The 23,469-nt window shown below is 37.2% G+C and overlaps 1 protein-coding gene across 5 annotated transcripts in view; it reads left to right on the top strand.

The window, feature by feature from the left end:
* BTAF1 (B-TFIID TATA-box binding protein associated factor 1) overlaps positions 1 to 23,469 on the top strand; it is a 106,153-nt gene that overhangs the window by 24,293 nt on the left and 58,391 nt on the right. For 3 of the 5 annotated variants that reach the window (XM_031652183.1, XM_031652186.1, XM_031652185.1), the window contains 10 exons: positions 4,023 to 4,186; positions 6,348 to 6,484; positions 9,475 to 9,604; positions 10,180 to 10,248; positions 12,010 to 12,099; positions 12,715 to 12,810; positions 12,908 to 13,084; positions 15,416 to 15,556; positions 17,125 to 17,249; positions 19,667 to 19,787. In XM_031652183.1, the coding sequence (XP_031508043.1) occupies positions 4,023 to 4,186; positions 6,348 to 6,484; positions 9,475 to 9,604; positions 10,180 to 10,248; positions 12,010 to 12,099; positions 12,715 to 12,810; positions 12,908 to 13,084; positions 15,416 to 15,556; positions 17,125 to 17,249; positions 19,667 to 19,787 (1,250 nt within the window). Of the gene's footprint in view, positions 1 to 4,022; positions 4,187 to 6,347; positions 6,485 to 9,474; positions 9,605 to 10,179; positions 10,249 to 12,009; positions 12,228 to 12,714; positions 12,811 to 12,907; positions 13,085 to 15,415; positions 15,557 to 17,124; positions 17,250 to 19,666; positions 19,788 to 23,469 lie in introns of all 5 variants that reach the window. The other 2 variants (XM_031652184.1, XM_031652187.1) reach the window with 2 other exon arrangements.

The following is a 23,469-nucleotide window of genomic DNA, read 5'->3' as shown; positions in this document are numbered from 1 at the left end:
TAAGGGTCCAGCTTCATTCTTTTACATGTGGCTATCCTGTTGTCTCAACACTATTTGTAGAAAATACTGTTCTGTTTCCCATTGAATTGCTCTGGAACCCTTGTCAAAAATCAGTTGACTATTGACACATAGGTTTATTTCAGGACTCTTAATTCTATTCCATTGATGTCTATTCTTATGCGAGTACCACATTGTCTTAATTATTGTTGCATTGTAGTAAGTTTTGAAATCAGGATATATGAGCCTCCAACTTTGTTCCCGTGTTTCAAGATTGTTTTGGTTATTCTGAGTCTCTTGCATTTCCGTATGAATTTTAGGACCAGTCTGTCAATGTTTGCAAAAAAAAAAAAAAAAAAAAAAGCCAGGTGGGATTTTGATAGCAATTGTGTTGAATCTGTATATACATTTGGGAAATATTAGTGTTTTAACAATATTTACTCTTATGATGCATGAACATTTTCATTTGGTTTTAAATTTTTTTTCATTTTATACTTTACAGAATACAAGTTGTTTTCGTAAATAGAATTGTTTTCTTGATTTCATATTTGGGCTTTTTTTTCCTTGTATCTTTTTTTCTCTTTGTTCTTTAGATTGGGTACTTTGTATTGCTTTATCTTTTTTTTATTATTATACTTTAAGTTCTAGGGTACATGTGCACAACGTGCAGGTTTGTCACATATGTATACATGTGCCGTGTTGGTTTGCTGCACCCATTAACTCGTCATTTATATTAGGTGTATCTCCTAATGCTATCCCTCCCCCATACTCCCACCCCATGACAGGCCCCAGTGTATGATGTTCCTCGCCCTGTGTCCAAGTGTTCTCATTGTTCAGTTCCCACCTGTGAGTGAGAACAGCATTGCTTTATCTTTAAGTTTGCTTGCATTTTGTCCTGTTATCTTCCATTAAGCTGTTAAGTCTATCCAGTGGTTTAAAAGAATTTTTTTTCAGATACTGTATTTTTTAGTTTTAGAACTATTTATTTATTTATTTAGAGACAGGATCTAACTCTGTTGCCCAGGCTGGAGTTCAGTGATATGATCATAGCTCACTGCACCCTTGAACTCCTGGGCTCAAGCAATCCTCCCATCTTGCTAGGACCACAGCCATGTGCCACCAAGCCTGGCTAATTTTTTATTTTTTTTTCTGTAGAGATAAGGATCTTGCTGTGTTACCCAGGCTGGTCCCAAATTCCTGGCCTCAAGCGATTCTCCCACCTCAGCCTCCCAAAGTGCTGAGATTACAGGTGTGAGCCACTATGCCTGCCCCAGACCTTCTTTTTTATTAAAAAAAAAAAAAAGTTGTGTTGGCATATTTTGCACATTATTTAATTCACCCTTTTAAAGTGTACAATTCTATATATTTTTAAAATTTTTTGTATAGATGGGATTTTGCCATGTTGCCCAGGCTGGTCTTGAACTCCTAGGCCAAAGCGATCCTCCTGCCTTGGCCTCCCCGACTGTTGGGATTACAGATGTGAGCCACTGTACCCAGCCTGGTTCTTTTTTATAGTTTCTCATTCTCTACCAAGGTATCCTCTGTCTTTTATTCATTGTGACAGTATCTTCTTTTACATTGAGCATTCTTATGTTAGTTTCTTACAAATCTTGCATTCTGGCCAGGTGCAGTAACTCAGGCCTGTAATCCCAGCACTTTGGGAGGCCGAAGTGAAAGGATGTCTTGAGCCCAGGAGTTTGAGACCAGCCTGGGCAATCTAGAGAAACCCCACTTCCAGAAAAAATAAAAAATTAGCTGGTGTAGTGGTGCATGCCTGTGTTCCCAGCTACTCAGGAGGCTGAGGTGGGAGAATTGCCTGAGTCTGGGAGGATAAGGCTCCAGTGAGCTGTGATCATGCTACTGCACTCCAGCCTGAGCAGCAGAGCAAGACCGTGTCTCAAAAAACAACAGAAATCCTAAAACCTTTTAATTCTAACATCTGAGACATCTCAGAGTTGGTCCCCCTATTAATTGTCTTTCTTTTGAAAATGGATTACATTTTCTTTTCTTTGCTTTTGTTTAATTTTGTCAGTTATTCTGCACATTAGGAACGTTACGTGGTATGGACTAGATTCTGTTATGTTCTTCCAAAGATTGTTTTGCTTGTTTTTGCTTGCTTATTTTAGCAGACATTTAATTTGATGGAACTCAAAATTTTGAACTCATTCTTCTTTGCTGTGGGCAAGAGCTCAAATGTCAATTTTAGCTTTTTAGATCTTAGCTTTAGCTGCATTGTTTGGAGTTTGCTCTGTGCATGCATAGTTGAGGGGTCAGCCAGAGATTTGGGCTGAGTTTACAGATAATTTTGGCCTTCGTCTCTCTGGTTCTGTTTTTTTGAGGGTTTTCCCTTTCTAACTTCCTGGGATTGCAATGGCCCCTAACTCTCTTCTCATGCTTCAAGCCAAGCCAGAAAGACTGTGGATTTTGGCCAGGTGCGGTGGCTCAAGCTTGTAATCCCAGCACTTTGGTAAGCCAAGGCAGGAGGACTGCTTGAGGCCAGGAGTTCAAAACCAGCCTGGGCAAACATAGTAAACCCCATCTCTAAAATTAAAAATTAAAAAAAAAAATTAACCAGGAATGGTGACACATGCATATAGTACTAGCTACTCACAAGGCTGAGGCAGGAGGACTTCTTAAGTCCAGGAGTTTGAGGCTGCAGTGAGCTATGATTGTACCTACTGCCTGGGTATCAGAGTGAGAGACCTTGTCCTTAGTTGGGGGCAAAAAAAGAAGACTAGGTTTTCAATTCAAATTTTAGCTGCCACACATTTCGTGGACTGCCTCTATCTTCAGGCTAAATGTTACAAAAAGGGAAAACTTTTTTTTTTTTTTTTTGTAGCTTTTAGCTTTTGTAGCTTTTAGCTGTTAGTGCTATTCCCATCTTTTTAAGTACTGACAGTTCCCCTAAGTAAATGCTTTTTTTTTTTTTCTTAGTGCCTTTAGGTAGTCTGTTTTTTCTGTTTTGGCCAGAGTTAGGTGCAGAGGGTTAGTCCAATAGGAACTAACTCAGCCATTATTAGAAGCAGATTGTTATTGTTTTTAAAATATCAAATTTTTTTCAATAAGGTATAACTCTCTTTTGCAGCTTAGCTGTTTTAAGGGGAAATTTTTATTTTTAAATGTCCTTTGGTATGTTCTGTTTTGTCTGTTTTGCACCGAAGGATTGAGGGTTTTACTTGAGACACTTAAAAACCTGTCTACTTTTATTCCCTTATCGTTATTATTTGGGATATTAGGGCTGTATCAGCTCAGAATACATAAAGGCTACACTTGGAGTAAGCATTTGTTTGTTGAGCCCTTTTACCATTGAACAAAATCTAGATATTGGGTTTTTTTTTTTTTTTTTTTGCCCAGTGAGAGCTTCCATAGGAGGTACAGGTGTAGCTATAAAATAAAATTGATTTGTTTCCATAGAGATGGTTTTTTTTTGTTTTGTTTTGTTTTTTTTTTTTTTTTTTTTTTGAGACATGGTCTCACTGTGTTTCCCAGGCTGGACTGCAGTGTTTTGATCACAGCTCACTGCAGCCTTGACCTCCTGGGCTGAGCAAGCCTCCTGCTTCAGTCCCTGGAGTAGCTGGGACTACAGGCGTGCACCATCATGCCCTGCTAATTATTTTTTATAGAGATGGGGCCTCCCTACATTGTCCAGACTGGTCTCAAACTCCTGGGCTCAAGTGATCCTCCCACCTTGGCCACCCAAAGTGCTGGGATTACAGGTGTGAGCCACTGCACCTGGCCCAGGAATGAATCTTACTATTTTATATATATTTACTAATTGACAGTTGGGGAGTGGGGGAATCTCAGTGAGAACTCCCAGAATGTTTTGTTAACTAGAACACTATTTTCCAATGTGATTAGGTAACAGAGTTTATGAGATGTTCAGAGATGATCGTGAATGAATATGGTTGGTTTTATTGGCAGAAGGGATGTTTTAATAGTGTGTTTATTTTGATGGAGTTCAATGTGCACATATTAGAAAATTTCTTAACTGATTTGGAGAAAACGTGTTTCTTTTCTGTTGAAAGGTGAAGTGGATCCTAAAGAGAGGATAGCACGCCAACGAAAATTATTACAGAAGAAACTTGGCCTTAATATGGGAGAAGCAATTGGAATGAGTACTGAAGAACTTTTCAATGATGAGGATTTGGATTATACCCCAACTTCAGCAGCCTTTGTAAACAAACAACCTGTAGGTAAAACGTTTGGTTATTTGATTGCAAGTAATAATACAAAGGGTTTGCTTCATTTTGCTCATGTAATTATAGTTTAAGAAAATGTTATACTTAGCTCTGTTCATTGCTGCTTAGTGCCACCATGATTTAGCATCTTTTTAAACTGGATTTCTGATGACAGATTCTATAGAGTCAGAAGCTCAACCTACCTCCCAGACACTGGACTGTTAAGTTGTATTAGACCTTTTAGGAGCTACTGGTATTGAAAGATTCTAATTGCTCCAATTGCTCTTTTTTTTGGTATGTTCTTTGATGGAGGGAAAAGTAATTTTTTGGGGGAGAGAGAGATAGTAAGGGCTGTTATAGTCAGATATGATAGTAGAAGTGTTTAGTGTTATGATTTATTCTTTTTAAGTGAGAAATATGACAAGACTTGCAAACAACCAAAAAAGGGTATATAATATGAAGTAAAAGGAAGTTTTTTGCCAACAGGACACAAACATTTCCATGTCCCGTAGACAACCATTTTCAAGTTACTTGTGCGTCATTTCTGAAACTTCTATGTACAAGTGCGTGTGTGTGTGTGTGTGTGTGTGTGTATGTATGTGTATGTATTATTTTTAAGCCATGTTTGCCTTTTCTCACTTCATACAGCTTAATGTATCAGTGTATTCAGGTTGACCGCATTCTTCTTGGACAGCTTCATGGTGCTGTTTTGTTTTGTGTCTGTACCATAATTTCACTGATTTCTTCCTCCTCCTCTGTTCCAGTTCCCAGTGGATACATTTGTGCTGCTTAACTTTTTTTATGCCATAGACTCTTTTGAAGCGCTAGGAAAAGCTGTGGTTCTCTCTTCAGAAAAATGCACATACAATGCGATATTACATCGCAAGGGGTTCTGTACTCTTTTGCCTGACCCCCAGTGTTCTTTTAGGGGTCCACGGGCTGCATTAAAAATTCCTGCTTTGCAGTTATGAATCTCCTATCTTGTCATTCCCTTGTTCATTTCCTTTGCTTCAGTGGAGATTGGTTCTATTTGCCTTTATACGAATGGAACTTAAACCATTAGAATTTGTAAAGTGTATTTTTTAGGGTTGGGGCGGTGTGTGATGATGAATAACTTTCGCAGACAAGGGGGAAAAGGGCAGATACTAGGAGAGAAAAAAGAGAGAGTATGAAGAGGCCGAAATATAGCAACACCCTGAAAGGAACAGAAGGAAATGGGGTAGAAAGGAAAGTGTAAGATGTAACTAGAAGATAAAGAGGAAAATAGAATAAAATAATGGAGAATAAAAATGCAATAACGTGATCACAGTATGAGTAATTGAACATGGTGTAATAAAATGAATGAGCAGGTGTATTAGAAAGTGGGCTATTCACATCAGATTAATTGGGTGTGGGATAGGCAACACCAATTTGGGATTTGCAAAATCCAGGTTTATGTATCATGGACCTTTGGGGGAAGTTGCTTAAGGTTCATCGTTGCCATAAGTCATTACAGCTGCATTGCTTGTATATGTGCCCATAGTTCTTTATCAAGACTGCAGCAGAACATCCACACCAGTGACCTTAACTGGTTGCGGAAGTATAAATTTCAGTTGAATCTTATGGGTAGGCACAGAAGGGATTTTTAGGCTTGAGCTTTAAAATCTAACACACAGACTTTATAGTGTCTTCTGTGAATGGAAAAGAGCAAAAAGAGTAGGCGGTAAGTAGTTAAGAGGAAAGGGGCATATGAGCTAAGCTGGACAATAGCATGCTGGACCAATCACTTAAGGCTATAATTTACTTATTTATTTATTTCAGCAGATGGTGATGATCAGTTTCTTTTGTTGACATTTATTCTCATAACTTTTTGGTGATATTATTTTTATTTTGAAGTCTTACCTCTTCAAAGCCTTCTCTGTGGGTTAGGATCATACATTTGTACCTCATAATGTAGCATAAAAAAAGTTAAGAAGCATTATGTGTATCTGTTGGGAGTTGGAATAATAGAGAAGAGGGAAGAAAAGACTGAAATTATGGTACATACAACAGAAGAGTGTGAGTCTGTCAAAAAAGAATGTGATCGATGTATATACACTGAAATTTATGGACTTAGTCTTCTTCTGAGGCTGAGACTATAGGTATTTATTTTAAGTTCAAAAGTTCCAACTCAGCATTCTTTTATTCTTTTAGACTCTTCAGGCAGCTGAATTGATTGACTCAGAGTTTCGAGCAGGAATGAGCAATAGACAAAGGAACAAAGCTAAAAGAATGGCCAAGTTATTTGCAAAACAGAGATCCAGGGATGCAGTGGAAACTAATGAAAAGAGGTAGTAATCTTTTTTTGCTTATTCACTTAAAACAAGAGGGCTGTGTGGCTTTAATCTGTGTCTGCTTGATTTATAGAAACATTCTGCTGACATATTTAGCTGAGGAGTACTGTTTGGATTCTCTTACTCAATTGTCAGAGAGTATTTATTGTTACTGGGAACTGAGACAACTTCCCCAGAAAAATCCACATGTACAGACTTTTTTCCTACTAATTACCAGTTTTGAATGAGGGCTGAGGATCTCCAAAGGGAAGAGCATTCCAGGCAGAAAAAACAAGTTTAAATGCCTTAAATGGAATATTCAAGAAACAAATAGAAGGGCAGTATGGCTTTCTATACTGGGATGAGTGCACAGGAGAGTGATAGAGAATGAAGTCAGAGAGGTGTCTAAGGACCACAAGTTAAGAATACTCCCTTAGTAAAGTGGGAGGTATTGTCACGATATTACCTCACCTGTTCCTTAAGCTGGGGCTATGCTAAATAGCCAATGATAATCTAGGTTAGTTTATGTAGTCCTGTTGAAGAAAAGAACTCTGTGGGTAAAGTCACTGTCCTCTGTTTCTTCATGAGTTGCTAAAAGTGATCATCTTTGCATGGCTTGGAGCAGCATTTCTCAAAGAGTGGTTCAAAACTATTTCCTTCAGGTGCTCTTTGAGGAGCTTGTAAAAAAAAAATGCTTTTTTTTTTTTTTTTTTTTTTTGGTTTTAGTTTTTGTTTTTTGAGATACAGTCTCAGTCTGTCGCCCAGGCTGGAGTGCAGTGGCACGATCGTAACGCACTGCAGCCTCAAACTCCCAGGCTCAAGCAGTCCTCCTGCCTCAGCCTCCCAAGTAACTGGGACTACAGGTGTGCACCACTATGCGTGACTGATTTTTAATTTTTTTGTAGACATAGGGTCTCCCTGTGTTGCCTAGGCTGTTCTCTAACTCCTTGGCTCAAGTGGTCCTCCTTCCTTGGCCTCCCAAAGTGTTGAGATTATAGGCTTTGAGCCATCACACCTGGCCAAAAATATATATTCTTGAATCCCACTCAGATCTGTTAAATACGAATCTTTAGTGGTGCTCAGGAAATGTTTGCATAAATGCTGAATTAATAAAAAGCCTCGGAAAATACGATTTGCAGATGACAGAACTTTTTGTTATATGTGTTCACATAAAGCTAAAAAGTGTTTAGTGTTTAAAAGCTAGACAAAAAGGGGGATAAATAGTAAACATATACTTGGTAGAAATTTATACTTGAGGCTGAATCTTTAACTGCAGACTTTTTATTCAGCTTGTTAATGACAAGATGTTAAGAAAGTTAGCAGCTCATTAAGATCATATAGTAACCTATTAAGTTTTTCTACTGGTTTTTATTCATACAAGCAGTTTTAGCCAAAGATTTTAATGTTGGAAATATTAGACTTTATTTTTCAGAGTTCATAAGTCATTCATTTCACAAACATTTATTAAATACCTTCTATTTGCCAGGTATTGTTCTAGGCCCTGAGGACATGAGTAAATAAAATAGATAAGAATTCCTGCCTTTGGAGGTTATAGTCTGGAGGGAAAGAAAGATGGAAAACAAATAAGTAAAATAGAGTGTGTGTGTCTGTATGTGTATATATATAAAATACAGATCATGTTAATGATAAGGGTTAAGGAAAAGAAGATAAAATAGGGAAGAACATGTGAAATATTTTTGGGGTATAGAGTTTAGAGTTTGAAATTTTAGATAGGATGGTCTGCGAGGGCTTCATAGAGGTGAATTTTAAGTAACAACCTGAAAGAAATGAGAGTGCTAGTCCTGTGAATATCTAGGAAAAGTTTCAAATAGTTTAAGAAAATGTTATGCTTTCCAAATAGAGGGAATTTCAAGGACAAACGTCTGCAAGTGGAAACATGCCTAACAAGTTCAGGGACTTAAGGTGACCTACTAATGTGGCTAGATGTGGATATAATTGAGGAAAGAGTAATAGGAAATGAGGAAAGGGAGGCTCAGATTTCTTTTATCACCTTATAGAAAAAATGGTTGACCAAATAAATTTCACTATTAAGATGGAGAGAGGGGAGAAGTATGTATAGAAAATAATGCTGTATATGCTTTAAAATGTGCTGAGTTTTTCATTTCTAAATGTTGAATAAAAGTAGTTTGACTGGCCGGGCGCGGTGGCTCAAGCCTGTAATCCCAGCACTTTGGGAGGCCGAGGCGGGTGGATCACAAGGTCAGGAGATCGAGACTATCCTGGCTAACATGGTGAAACCCCGTCTCTACTAAAAATACAAAAAACTAGCCGGGCGCGGTAGCGGCGCCTGTAGTCCCAGCTACTTGGGAGGCTGAGGCGGGAGAATGGCGTGAACCCGGGGGGCGGAGCTTGCAGTGAGCCGAGATCGCGCCACTGCACTCCAGCCTGGGAGACACAGTGAGACTCCGTCTCAAAAAAAAAAAAAAAAAAGTAGTTTGACTTGTCCTCTCCTTTCCAATATTAGGCTAGCCTCAATATTTTGGGTCTTTAAGTTAATACAACATTTCCTCAAATTTCTATATTCTTTTTTCATTGGTCAATTGTTTATCTCTCCATATTTTTCAAGAACTGGTAAGATTATACTGTATTGCGCAGTATATTAGTTTTCTCTAGTATATAAAAGCCTAAAAACATTAGTGTTATGCTGGACCAGATGCAGGTTATATGCAGGTTATAAAAAAGATGAGGAGCTGATTGTAGAGAGGAGGGAAAACTGGCCTATTAAATTCAAGATCCAATTTGAAAAAAAGAATTCACCAACCTATGGTGTACTTAGGATATATTTTGCTCAAAAAATTTTAAGCAGTTAGTCATTTGATACATGGCATTTTAAGTAAATCATATAAGCAGAATATGGTGTAAAACATTTGTTTAAATGATGAGTTATCTTAAATTCGTCATGATTCACATTATCTTTTATTCATTTCATTCATTGTGGTTCACATTATGCTTTATTCATTTTCTAAATGGTGACTTTTATTTTTTAGCAATGATAGCACTGATGGGGAGCCAGAAGAAAAGAGACGGAAAATAGCAAATGTTGTTATTAATCAATCTGCAAATGATTCCAAAGTCTTGATTGATAATATTCCAGACAGCTCTTCCTTAATTGAAGAGGTACTCTTGAAAGACTCTAAAGTATCCATTAAAATTGCTTGTAATCTTTGGGCCAGCAGCAGTGATTCACACCTGTAATCCCAGGACTTTTAAGAGGCCAAGTCAGGCGTATCATGAGGTCAGGAGCTCAAGACCAGCCTGGCCAACATGGTGAAACCTCATCTCTACTAAAGATACAAAAAATTAGCCAGATGTGGTGGTGCACGCCTGTAATCCCAGCTACTTGGGAGGCTGAGAATCGCTTGAACCCGGGAGGCAGAGGTTGCAGTGAGTCGAGACTGCGCCATTGTACTCCAGCCTGGCCGATAGGGCGAGACTCTGTCTCAAAAAAAAACAAAAAAAAGAAAGATTGCTTATAATCTTTTTCAAACTAATATATCCGTAGAAAGTATTGAATAATCTGTCTATTGAGAGAATTTTTATTGGTAAAAATACATCTTAATTAGTTAAAAAATTAAATTTTTAAAAGCTTGATTGCTACTACTAGACCTACAAATAAAATTTATTGAGTTACTTAAATTGTTAGCATAAAATAGACCTTTTGAACTAGTAGTAATTCTGTTTTTCTTATTCAGACAAATGAATGGCCTTTGGAAAGCTTTTGTGAAGAACTTTGCAATGACCTTTTTAATCCCTCCTGGGAGGTAAGATTTCTTCATTACAGTTTCTCTCAGCTCTGTTTTCTGTGCTAATGAAGGGAACAATGTCAGGAGCAATATACTTTCTCAGAGTTCCTGTTCTCTGTTCATCTCAGGACTCAGGGCATGTCATACCATTAACCTAAATAGAAAACTATAGATTGATTTTCACCTTTCATATCCTTCAGTCATATTCTTTAGTGAATTGTTTGTTTCTTTTTGTTCTTTCCATTATAATCCAAAGGCTTGAATATCTCTCCCAGACAGTAAAAAAATACTTCCTTTCCTTTGGAAGTGGACAATTTTGATTGATCAAGAGCAGTAGTTTCCAAGCCAGCTTTTTAGCCTCAGAAATCTTTAGAGAACATCTTGAACAGTTCCCAATGTGTAGAAGAGAAGAAAGAGTGAAGTTCCTCTGCTTGAAGTTGAGGATTGGTAGTTTCAGACTATTGTTTTTCCCCTCTGTTGACCTCTGTGTAATTTAACAAACATTTCTTTAGAATACCTTTTAGTTGTGTTTCCTTGGTGTAATTCTATTTAAAGTTACTCAAGTCATAACTCATGGGGTCTTAAGAAGTGGGTACAGTGTCAATAGCTTGTCCTTTTCCTTTCCAGATGACACTGCAGAAAGTAGCCTCACCTTCTCAAAGAAAGGTGGTTCATCCCCAGGATGTGATGCATTAATCATAAGATATTTTATTTGTATCGTCTTCTTTTGGCACTCACTTATCACTGGTAGCTTTGGAGCTTAGGTTTTTTGCTTTTTGGTTTTTTGGCGATGGAGTCTCACTCTGTCTCCCAGACTGGAGTGCAGTGGCATGATCTTGACTCACTGCAACCTCCGCTACCCATGTTCAGGTGATTCTCCTGGCTTAGCCTCCTGAATAGCGGGGACTACAGGTGCGCACCACCACACCCGGCTAATTTTTAAAATATTTTTATTAGAGATGGGGTTTCATCGTGTTGGCCAAGCTGGTCTTGCTTGAACTCCTGAGCTCAAGTGATCTGCCCGCCTGGGCCTCCCAAAGTGCTGAGATTACAGGTGTGAGCCACCGCGCCCAGCCTGGAGCTTAGTTTTGATGCACGTATTTTGAAAATACATGTGTTGGGATTATAAAGAACACCGTGGGCTGGGCGCGGTGGCTCACACCTGTAATCCTAATACTTTGGGAGGCTGAGGCGGAAGATGCTTGAGGTCAGGAGTTTGAGATCAGCCTGGCCAACATGGAGAAACCCCGTCTCTACTAAAAATACAAAAACTAGCCAGGTGTGGTGGCGGGTACCTGTAATCTCAGCTACTTGGGCGGCTTGAGGCAGGAGAATCGCTTGAACCCGGGAGGCGGAGGTTGCAGTGAGCCAAGATCGCATCACTGCCCTCAAGCCTGGGCAACAGAGTGAGACTCCACCTCAAAAAAAAAAAAAAAAAAAGATATATGGTACTTTGTTTCCTCGCTCTTGCTGTGGATAGTGCTGAATGAAGGTAGAGGATAAGGGAGTGAAAACAATGTGAATTTATATCTCAAGAGGATTTTAGAATAGCTGTTTTCTTGCTTGATTTTAAAAAAAATTCCATATAACCAAAAGCAGTCTGAAATTTATATGTGTAATTCTTCTTAGATAGTTGAAGAAAAATACATTCTTGTAAAGTTCCAGTTAGTTTATTCTAATTTCTTAAGAATCCAGTATCCTTATTTCGTGTAGAAGAAAAATCTAAACTTCGTTTCTTAAACATTTAACCTCTGACATTTGCTTCTTGATTCTTTTCAGGTTCGACATGGTGCAGGCACTGGACTTAGGGAAATTCTTAAAGCTCATGGGAAAAGTGGTGGTAAAATGGGTGACAGCACTTTAGAAGAGGTAAGTGTATTAATGCAACAATTATCACCAAGTATTAATAGTTGGCATCTTTTTCCAATGTAGGGAAGTAACGAGTATGTGCCGTGAAGTAGGAATGAGAGGTAAATAAGAGGAAGAGATATGAAAAGGTAAATATCATACAATGGATTGAAAAGTAGAGTAAGATGAATAAGAGGCTAGTTGAGAGGTCAGTGAGCAACATAATTGGTATTGCCTGGAGACACTGGTAATAGTATAAATAATAGATATGTGACCGGTGTACTTGATATGAGAACAACCTGAAGTAATTAGTTTCTTAATTTCTCTTGGAGTGTAGGTAACATAATATAATCCATGAATTTTAAGAATTTTGATATAGTATTTCTAAATTGAGTTAATGATCAAAGGGGATATGGGATATGTTTAATATTAGAGACATTAATTGGGACTATTCTACTTTTTGGTTATTGTTCCTACAGCTAAAATAATCTGTTCCCATATATTTTTTTTTGATTTTGGACCTAAGGTGTCCCCCAAGTCCTCAGTACAACGTGTGATCTTTGTTTTTAAAAAATATGTTAAAAAAAATGTGTGTGTGTGTGTATATATATATATATATATATTATGTTTTAACAGATGATTCAGCAGCATCAAGAATGGTTGGAAGACTTGGTTATTAGACTCCTTTGTGTTTTTGCATTAGACAGATTTGGAGACTTTGTTTCTGATGAAGTAAGTATCATTTAAGGGAAGCTTTGCCCAATCAAATTTCAAATTCTACAAAATATGTTTTTTGCAAATATGAGTTTTCTTCCTTTTTCATCTGTAGGTTGTGGCACCAGTTCGTGAAACTTGTGCTCAAACATTAGGTGTGGTTTTAAAACACATGAATGAAACAGGAGTTCATAAGACTGTGGATGTGCTGCTAAAATTACTTACACAAGAACAATGGGAAGTTAGACACGGTGGTCTACTGGGAATAAAATATGCTTTGGCAGTCCGTCAGGTAAATATTTCAAGTTTTGAAGCATATGTGGGAGAGATTTTTCCTCTCATAGTTTATTTTCACAAATTAGAAGAAATGGCCATAGATTCTTACTGTTACAGAGAAGCCAGTCTTCCAAGATTTGCCTTCTTGAGACAGTGTTATGGAGATAGGTGGCGCTCATAAAAATTTAAGTATAAATCAAAAGATGGTTAGTTACATTGTTGCTCTTTAAGGTCAAAGATTATTTTTCCTGTTTAATCCATTGCTACAGTTAATTCAGTGCTCTTCATGATTTGGTTTTACTGTTTTAACTCATTTGAATATTAAATACATGCTCTGAGGGCTATACAACATGATGCCAAGTTATGCAGTATACATACAGGAGTAGACATCAAAGTGTAAAGAAGACAATCTGTATGATCATGTACTTTTTACATAAACTGTCAGTGTGTGTGTGTGTTTTATTTTATCCTTTATGACAAAACTTACAAGAAGAAAATGCATGTAGTCTTATTATTTTCATATAGGGAAATAAAGTTCTGAAAAATTAGATGCCTTGCTGGTGGTCACAAAACTAGTTAAGGTTAGTACTAGAACTAGAAACTAAATGGCATGTCTTATAGAACAGTGTTTATCGTAATGTTATACATCATCTAGGATGACAATACCTGCATGTGCACACAGTCCCCTACTTAGGAACATTTACGTACCCTTAGTAGGTTATTAAAAACAGATATATTCTGGCTAGGAATTTGGTTATTAGATTGGTCCACAAAAGCCTATTTCATATATAAATATATCTAAAGTCCTTTACTAAACTAATAAGTGCTGTGTAATCTATATATACACATAACATTTTTGTGGAAAAATTGATTCTGATTACCAATGTGAGATGCCAGTAAAACATCTCTTTTCTCCTTCTCCCTACTTCCCCACCATAGATCTAGTGACAGAATTAGGGACTTCCACAAATAGTTGTCTTGACTCTGAACATAACAGGTCAGCAAAGAGTGAGTGTTGACTAAAAAGAGACGTGGAAGTAAAGGAGAGATTATGAATGAGGAGCTAGAGAGAGACCAGGACCTTTTCTTACCAGTTTAATTTCCCTGAATACTTTCCAGTTGGTATCAGCATTGTCAGGGTGTTAGGCATTGGCCTATATAGGCATTTCACTCTCCATTATGGCTACTTAATGCTTCGTGCCAGCTTTTCTCCTCTTCCCATGCTCACTGTGTAATAGATTGGAACCTCGCTTTCTGTCTCAAAAGGCAAGCTCAAAGGCCTTTTGAAGTTTTCTAAGATCGTCTCTTTTTTTCCCTTTAACTGCCAGTAACAAAGCATTCATGATTCTGCTGAGAGACCCGAGCTTTCTGTTCAACTCTTTCTCCCTCTGCTCCCTTCCTTCCTCTTCCTGGCCCTTTTAGTTCTCTTCTCCCCTTGGCAGCCACCCTCTTGCCCCCCATAAACAAAACCTTTTTTTCTGTGTTCTGCACTCTAGCCTCTGTAGATAACAGCAGACTTATATGGAAATGGAAAACACCTTATAGGTTTTTGAAATGTTATCCCTATTTCATAGTGAGACCAGTTCTCAGGGAGATTCCTAGTATATGATCACAGGAGTAACGTCTGGGGGCTGGCTTTGTTGGGGGAAATGAAAAGACATTAAATTGGAATAATGAGAAGTGGGAATGTATGGCTTTTCTTCCACTCTTCTCTCATTTTCCTTTTGGTTGTTGGTGGCATTGAATGAGATATGGAGGCTAGGATTCTAGCAGAGGGGTTTGTGTGTGTGTCTGTTCACACAGAGAATTCATAGTCTTACCTGTAAAACATGTTTTGATGGTTTACGTCTCATTGGATAAAGCGCTTGATGCCCTTGTAGTCTTTTTCAAATGGGATTACTTAGGCTTCTCTTGATGTTATATTTTTGTTTATGTGATTGTTTTTTAGTAGATACAGTCATAATGATATTTCGGTCAGTGATGGGCCACATACATGATGGTGGTCCCGTAAGATTATAATACTGTACTTTTATTGTACCTTTTCTGTATTTCGATATACCAATACTTATTATTTTATTAGTAGCTGCCTACAGTATTCAGTTCAGTAACATGCTGTGCAGGTTTGTAGCCTAGAAGCAATAGGCTGTATCACATAGCTAGGTATGGTGTAGGCTATACTGTCTAGGTTTGTGTAAGTACACTCTATAATGTTCACAGAATGACATAATTGCCTGATGTATTTCTCAGAATGTATCCATTGTTAAGCAGTGCATGACTGTAAATACTGGAATTTAGCTGTCATGTGGCAAATTGAAATTTTAAAATGTTTTTATGTACTGTTTTACAGGATGTAATTAATACTTTATTGCCTAAAGTTTTAACTAGAATAATTGAAGGACTCCAGGATCTTGATGATGATGTCAGAGCTGTTGCTGCAGCATCATTAGTACCTGTAGTAGAAAGCCTTGTCTATCTTCAGACACAAAAGGTAAATTAAATATTTTTACAATTTCTTCCTATAGAGCTTGTTTTCATTTGGGATATGGAGTATTAGAAAATACATTGAGTACATTTTTCTCCTTCATCTTCAATTTTTTTTTGACCAGCAGCCCTCTGATGCATGCAGTCTTGATTATATATTACACTTTGGAAGAGTTCATTGGATCCATTTGTCTACTTTCCCTTCATGTACATAATATATAGGGAACTTCCTTGAGAAGAATGCAGCCATGTCTTCCTTATTTTACTCCTGGTTTTTAGATATATTGGATTTTTGTTTGTTTTGATTTTTTTTTTTTTTTGAGACAGAGTTTCACTCTTGTTGCCCAGGCTGCCGTGCAGTGGTGTGATCTTGGCTTGCTGCAACCTCCACCTCCCAGGTTCAAGCGATTCTCCTGCCTCAGCTTCCCAAGTAGCTGGGACTACAAGCACGTGCCACAACACCCAGCTAATTTTTGTATTTTTAGTAGAAATGGGGTTTCACCATGTTGGCAAGGCTGGTCTCGAACTCCTGGCCTTAAGTGATCCACCCACCTCGGCCTCCCAAAGTGCTGGGATTACAGGCATGAGCCACCATGCCTGGCCTGTTTGTTTTGATTTTAGTTTTTGGATTTTTTTTTAAATTTAGTCTCCCCTCCCCTCCCTGTCTCTCCTCTCCTCCTCGTCTCTCCTCTCCTCTCCTTATTAATTACTAATTATTAATTAGTATTATGAACAAGTGCTGTTTAATCTGTATATACACATAACATTTTCTTTTCTTTCTTGGATCTCACTCTGTCACCCAGGCCGGAGTGCAGTGGATGACATGTAGCCTTACTCTCCTGGGCTCAAGCAGTCCTTCTTGCCTCAGCCTCCCAAGTACCTGGGACTACAGACGCATGCCACTGTGCCTGGCTGAGTTTTTTAAAATTATTTTTTGTAGTGATAGGGGAGTCCCCCTCTGTTGCCCAGGCTGGTCTCAAACTCCTAAACTCAAGAGATCTTCCCAGTCTTGGCCTTCCAGAGTGCTGAGATTACAGGTGTGACCCATCACACCCACCCCTCTAGTCTCATTTTTTGAAATGACTTTTTTAAAGATCTGGCTGACTTTCTACCTGATTATCAAAATCAGAACACAAAGTTAGAAGTATAGTAAGCAGTATTTTAAGAGCTTAAAAACTAAAAAAAAATTTTTTTTAAATGATGATTGGTACCACTTTAAATGCAGTAAAATTACATAGAGGAGCATGTCTTGTGTCTCCATGCTCTGTTGTTTTCAGAGTTTAGTTTTTTACATAAAATAGTTTTGGCTCTTTTATTTTCTGAATTCTAGCCGTTATGAGTCTGGTCAGGAAGGGAAGTATCAAAGTAGAGTTGAATGACATTAAAAAGAAGGTATAGAAAATTGTTAAAGGCAAATAGTGTCACCTCCTTAACTTCGCTCAAAACTGACACTGTCCAAGGTCGTTGGAATTGCATGTGTTGTTGAATCAGTAGTGACCCCTGGGATACAATTTGGCAGGGTTTGTGAGTATTTTGTACAAAATTGATAACTTTTCTTGAAAACTGATCTTATAGGTACCCTTCATTATAAATACATTATGGGATGCTCTTCTGGAATTAGATGATCTAACAGCTTCAACAAATAGTATTATGACTCTCCTTTCATCCTTGTTAACTTATCCTCAGGTCCAACAATGCAGGTAATTATTTCTAATTAGCAGAATAAAGTAAAAAGTCTTTATATACCTTTCGAGATAATTTAGCCTAAACATACAATATTTTAGCACCTTTAAGAATAGTACTGTTTAAGCTGGAGATGCCAAAGACTACTGTTTTCAGAAGGCCTTGTCTTTTTTACTCTTCAGCCATGTGGGCAGCAGCTTACAAAGATCATTTTTTTTACCCTTGAAATATTTCAGTTATCTAATTCATCATCTTGTTCATCTTATAATTGTTTATTTAGAAATATAATCATCGAACAGTATTTCCAGTTCTAGCCCTAGAATGTAGAATTTTAGCTTTATTTAGTAATAGTTAACAGAATTATCATCAAACATCAGCTTTATATTTTCTAAAACTTGCCCCTCTGTGAACTTTTTTTTTGTAATGTTCATTTCTTCAACTCTTGTTCTTGATTTCAGTAATTACTTATCAGGAAGGGAATACATAATAATGTAATATAATGTCCAAAGGCAGAGATCAAGTGAAGCCAAAAACATACATCAAAAATTTAGCGTCACCAATTTTCCTGTCCTGATACATGAATCTCAGCTCAGCTAATTAACATTCCCTACCTTGTAGACTGGCCCTTGAATATTATTAGAGATAAGTGTCCTTAGAGATAGAGAAGAAAAAATTATTATGCAACTTAAAAAAATTCACAGATGAGAAAATTACTGTTCTTGTCCTAGTGAGGGCGTTCAGTGAACGTTCATATAACTATGCTTATACATGGTTTCTGGCTCTGTGAGTATTTCCCATGAAACCCATAGATGTATAAAAACACATGTGGAAAATATTTCAAATAATACTGACCTAGTGGAAGTACCTTAATGCTAAGTTTAGATTAGTTGGACAGCACTTAAGTATAAAGAGCAAAATAAGTGCCTATAATAGCAAAAGAAGAGAAAAATTGAAGTGGTAGTACATTGATGGGGTTTCCTGATTTTCAGTGTTTCTGTTGCTAATGAAAGCTGTACAAACTAAATGAGTTAATGTATGTGAAAGCCCTCTTTAAGATGCAAGATGAAGGGGTTTTTGATTACTGTAAATCAAGGATTAGTAATCTTTTTCTGCGAAGGCCCAAATAGTGGGTATTTTTGTTTTGTGAGCCAGACAGTCTGTCAAAACTACTAAGCTGTCACTGTAGTGTGAAAACAGCTGTACATAGGTAATACGTAAGAGAATGAACGTGCTTGTATACACAGACAACTTTTACTTAAAAAAAAAATGGGTGGAATGGATTTGGTCTATGGGCCTTAGTGGATGGTGTCAGAAAAACTGGGTAATATAAGAAAGAATATAGTGAAAATTCTATTAATTCAATGTGAAGTAATGTGATTTTCCATCTTTTTTGTTTCAAATTTGCTTCATATATTGTGATACTTGGCAGATACTTTCTTCTAGCTTATGTAAGAAGAAATGCAGCATGTTATTTGGAGCATGAGCAGTTAGACACTTAACAAGACTCTGTTATAATGCTTTTATGTATTTTGTGTCTTTTTTATGTCTATGTGTACCTGTGTTTAAGTTAGAATTTTATAAATAAATTTGCCAAATATGAAAATAAAATACAAGAAGTAGTGTTCATACAAACCTGCAAGTAATGAAAATAGTGTTAAAAGGTAGGCCTCCTGGGAGGAACCACAAAAGACCAAATAGTTACAGTGGCATATTATTTTTTGTTCATGTCTTTTTCTGTGGAGCCATATATTTCAAATGCTGCTTATGAATTATTTCCTAGTTCCAGGTAATTTTTACAAGTGACTCATGAATGTGACAGGAATCCTATGGCCCAAGTTAGTCTAGACTTGGCTTTGTTTGCTTCCCCATTTAAAACTTAAATCTATGAGAAGGAAGAAATTCGAGTTCTCCTAACTTAGTAATGCTACACCAGGATAATAAATTTCAAAGTTGCTGCCCTACCACCACTTGCTCATTTGATATGTGACAGAGATGGCCCCAAAGGGAGATGGAAATTTTGTGTATCTACCCATTGGGGTTAGCCTTGGGAAAGAAGTTAGGATTAGCAGTCCTGATCATGTAGGCTGACTGCCAGCTAGGATACATGTCCTATTTTCCTAAGAACAATTATATTGGGAAGTCCTAACTTGATAAAGGTGACTTATGGCATTAGTGCCATAGAAGAACCTGATGTTAGTATTTCCACCCTTCTTTTTGACTGCATTTGCTCTGGCTCTTCTGGTGCTGCAATAACAGTTGTGAATGACATTGTTACAAGAATGTTCATATGAAAACGGTATTATCTTTTAAGAATTTATTCGTCAAAAAAGTCACATGATGTCAGCATCACTAGATCCCATGAGAATATTTAGATAATGTATCTACAGAGTTTCAACTTAGAATAAGTAAGATTAATTTGTGTCTTCTTTATTAGTATTCAACAGTCACTCACAGTTTTAGTTCCACGTGTCTGGCCTTTTTTGCATCACACAATATCATCAGTTCGAAGAGCAGCATTGGAAACTCTGTTTACGTTATTATCAACACAGGACCAGGTAAGAACTGATAACTATAGCAATCTTGAAACTTATATAAATTAATTTTATAAAATAAACCTGATCATTAGCTTACCCTTGCTGTATATCCAAAGATCAGTACAATGTTGGGCCTAGTGATATGGTAACCATGTAGATGAATGTAATCACTGTAAGAGCAGAAATATTTTAATATTTTGTTCTAGGTTGTTTTGTCAGCCCTTGAAATCATGCTTAACACATAGGAAGTCCTGAGTAAATGTTTGTTGAATGAGTGATTGATTGAATAGTCTCTCCCTGTCAGAGACCTGTTATATAGTCTTTGCATGCTCTTTGTCTGTGTGGCTGACAGTTGGGTGGTTGACAGAACCCATGGCCCAGGTTAGAAGGCTGCATTTGAAGCTCTGTAGTACAACTCTTAAAGACTTACCATGGAATTCCCAGGCTCTTGCCTTTATTTAAAGATTTTTCAATCTTAAGAGCATGCTATTTTCAAGGATAGTGCACTTCAGGAGTTACATTGAAATGTCTACAGAGATCATTCAGATAATATCCGTGTGTAAATGGAGCCTGTGGTGAGCTTAGGAGTCCTTGCCCTGTTTATAAAAGGCTTCACATTACCATTTTTAAAATAGCCTTATAGGTCAAACAAAATACCTAGATTTAGGGAACTATCAATAAGAAGTTCAGTTTTCTAGCATGCTGTTAAGAGGTACTACGGTTTGGGCCAATCGTTTTTTAAAAATAGTGACTAAGTAGTGAATAAGTGCCTTTTTTGTGTTCACTAACCGTGGATTCTCATGTGAATTAGGAACATTTTGTGTAGACTTGCTTTAATGTGCAGCATGATACTGTGTTGAACTTCTGTAAATAAACATCTGTAAATTTTATTTTGCATTTTGTCTAATCCAAATTTTGGTTTTGTCTAATCCAAATCTCTGAGAACAACTGTCAGATCTGTTTTACAGTTAGTTAGTCTGTTTTACAGTTAGTTCTCAGTTGGTCATCGTGGGCTGATATGACAGCTGGCATGGGTTGTTCTTAATTTTCATTTCATTTTTGCTTTAATTTTATGATTTTTGCCTAAATGTTTGTGAATTTTAAAATTCATTTTATGTAGATCTTTTGAAGTTACCAAATTTTTTCTCTTCATGTGGTTCTTTTTGTATATATGGACTTTATTTTTAATAGCAGTTTTAGATTTACAGAAAAAATGAAGGAAAAGTACAGACAGTTCTCGTATACCCTTTTATCCCTCCCACTGCCCACACATAGTTCCCCTTATTGTTAACATCTTGCATTAGTGTGGTATACTTATTAAAACTGATGAGCCAATATTGATACATTAAAGTCCACACTTTACAGTAGGGTTCATTCATTCTTCTGTACATTTTGTACATAATGTACATTTACACATGTACAATAATGGTATGTACCCACCATTACAGTATCATACAGAGTAGTTTTGCCATCCCCAAAATCCCCTGTGTTCCACCTATTCATCCTTCCTTCCCTGTCCCTGAACCCTTAGCAGCCACTGATCTTTCTTACTGTCTCTTTAATTTTGTCTTTTCCACAATATCACATAGTGGAATCATATAGTGTGCTGCCTTTTCAAATTGGCTTCTTTCACTTAGCAATATGAAATTAAGGTTCCTCCATGTCTTTTCATGTCATGGTAGCCCATTTCTTTTTATCATGGAGTGATACTGCATTGTCTGTACCAGTTTATTCACTTGCCTTCTAAGGACATCTTAATTGCTTCAGTTTTTGACAATTATGAATAAAACTGTTATAAACATTCATGTGCAGGTTCTTATGTAGGCATTAAGTTTTCAGCTCACTTGGGTGAATACCGAGGAGCGTATCTGCTGAACTGTGTGGTAAGAGTATGTTGATTTTTATAAGAAACTGCCAAGTCTCTTCCAAAGTGACTGTACCATTTTGTATTTCTACCAGCAATGAGTGAGGGTTCCTATTGCTTCGCATTCTGGCCAGCATTTTTTGTCAGTGTTTTGGGTTTTAGCCATTCTAATAAGTGTAGTAGTATTTCACTGTTGTTTTAATTTGCAGTTTCCTAGTGACACATGATGTTGAGCATGTTTTCATATGTTTATTCGCCATCTATCTCTCATCTTTGGTGAGGTATCTGTTCAGCTTTTGCCTATTTTTATTTATTTTATTGTATTTTTGAGATAAGATCTCACACTGTTGCATGGGCGTGATCATAGCTTATTGCAACCCTGAACTCATGGGCTCAAGTGATCTTCCCATTTCAGCCTCCTGAGTAGCTGAGACTATAGGCACGCACCACCATGCCTGGCTAATTTAAAAAAAAAAAAAGAAAAATAGTTTTTTGGCTATTTTAATACCGGGTTGATTTCTTATTGTTGAATTTTAAGAGTTCTTTGTATATTTTAGATACAGTTTCATATTGTTTTTTAAAGCCCCTTTATTCCTTGTTAGGTGATCAAGCCACCTGCAGGCTATTTTTGACTTGTGGCTTTATTATTTATTTAGTAATATCAACTTTACGTTACTAGAAAATAAAGTGTTCTGTATAAATGAAGTTTTCAAATAACTGAAATATCCTTTTTGCCACAAAAAGATAGTTAACTATTAAAATGACTGCCACAGTAGATCATCCTTTTAAAGTATATTGAACATAAGCTAACTTTTTTGGTGAATCAGTCACCAATATTATTTGTTGGTTATTAGTTTTTATACTGTTTATTATAGCATACTGTGGGAATATTGAGATACATGAGTCACTGCTTGCAGTAATTGAACTGTTTTTTTTCGGTTGCATTTGCCTAATTTTTATCTCCTCTGCTGTCAATTGTGATTTCTCACTTTTGTTAATCTTGTAATGTCTCCTCCCTTGTTCTAAAATTTTTACTATAAATTAGATCCCAAGATTGTTATAAATCACCATTGGGCCTGGCACGGTGGCTCAGGCCTGTGATCCCAGCACTTTGGGAGACTGAGGCGGGCGAATCAGTTGAGGCCAGGAGTTCGAGACCAACTTGGACAACATGGTGAAACCCTGTCTCTACTAAAAATACCGAAATTAGCTGGGCATGGTGGTGTGTGCCTGTAATCGTAGCTACTCAGGAGGCTGAGGCACGAGAATCGCTTGAACCTGGGAGGCAGAGGCTGCTGTGAGCTGAAATTGCACCGCTGCCACGCCTGGGTAACAGAGTGAGACCCTGTCTCAGAAAAAAAAAAAAATTCCCCTTCCAAGTTTATGTTCCTCAATGATTATGGATATTGGCTTTTAAAATTTCCTGGTTGTGAAAACATCTCTGTGTTCTTTGATGTTAATTTTCATGTCCAGGGATTTTTTTTTTTTTCCCTTTTGAATTTGCCTTTGCTGGCTCATAAATGAAGGCTTTGGTACTAGCCTTTGTTTCTTTATCATTTAATGATGATTCTTTATCATTTCCTATACCAGAACGCCATTGTCTTTGTATATAATTTGTGGCATGTCAGCCACCTCTTAATCATAGGGCCTCAATGTTTATTAAGTAAATTAGTGTAAGATTCTGTGTTGGGTTTTCTGGGAAATAAAAAAAAGAAATCTTATGTATTAGCCTTTTTTTCACACTGCTGATAAAGGCTGGGCAATTTGCAAAAGAAAGGCTTAATTGGACTTAGTTCCACATGGTTGGGGAAGCCTCACAATCTTGGTGGAAGGCAAGGA

This window comes from Papio anubis, chromosome 11, assembly GCF_008728515.1.
Source record: "Papio anubis isolate 15944 chromosome 11, Panubis1.0, whole genome shotgun sequence".
In the NCBI taxonomy this organism is placed as follows: Eukaryota; Metazoa; Chordata; class Mammalia; order Primates; family Cercopithecidae; genus Papio; species Papio anubis.
This window is presented reverse-complemented; position numbering and strand designations above follow the sequence as displayed.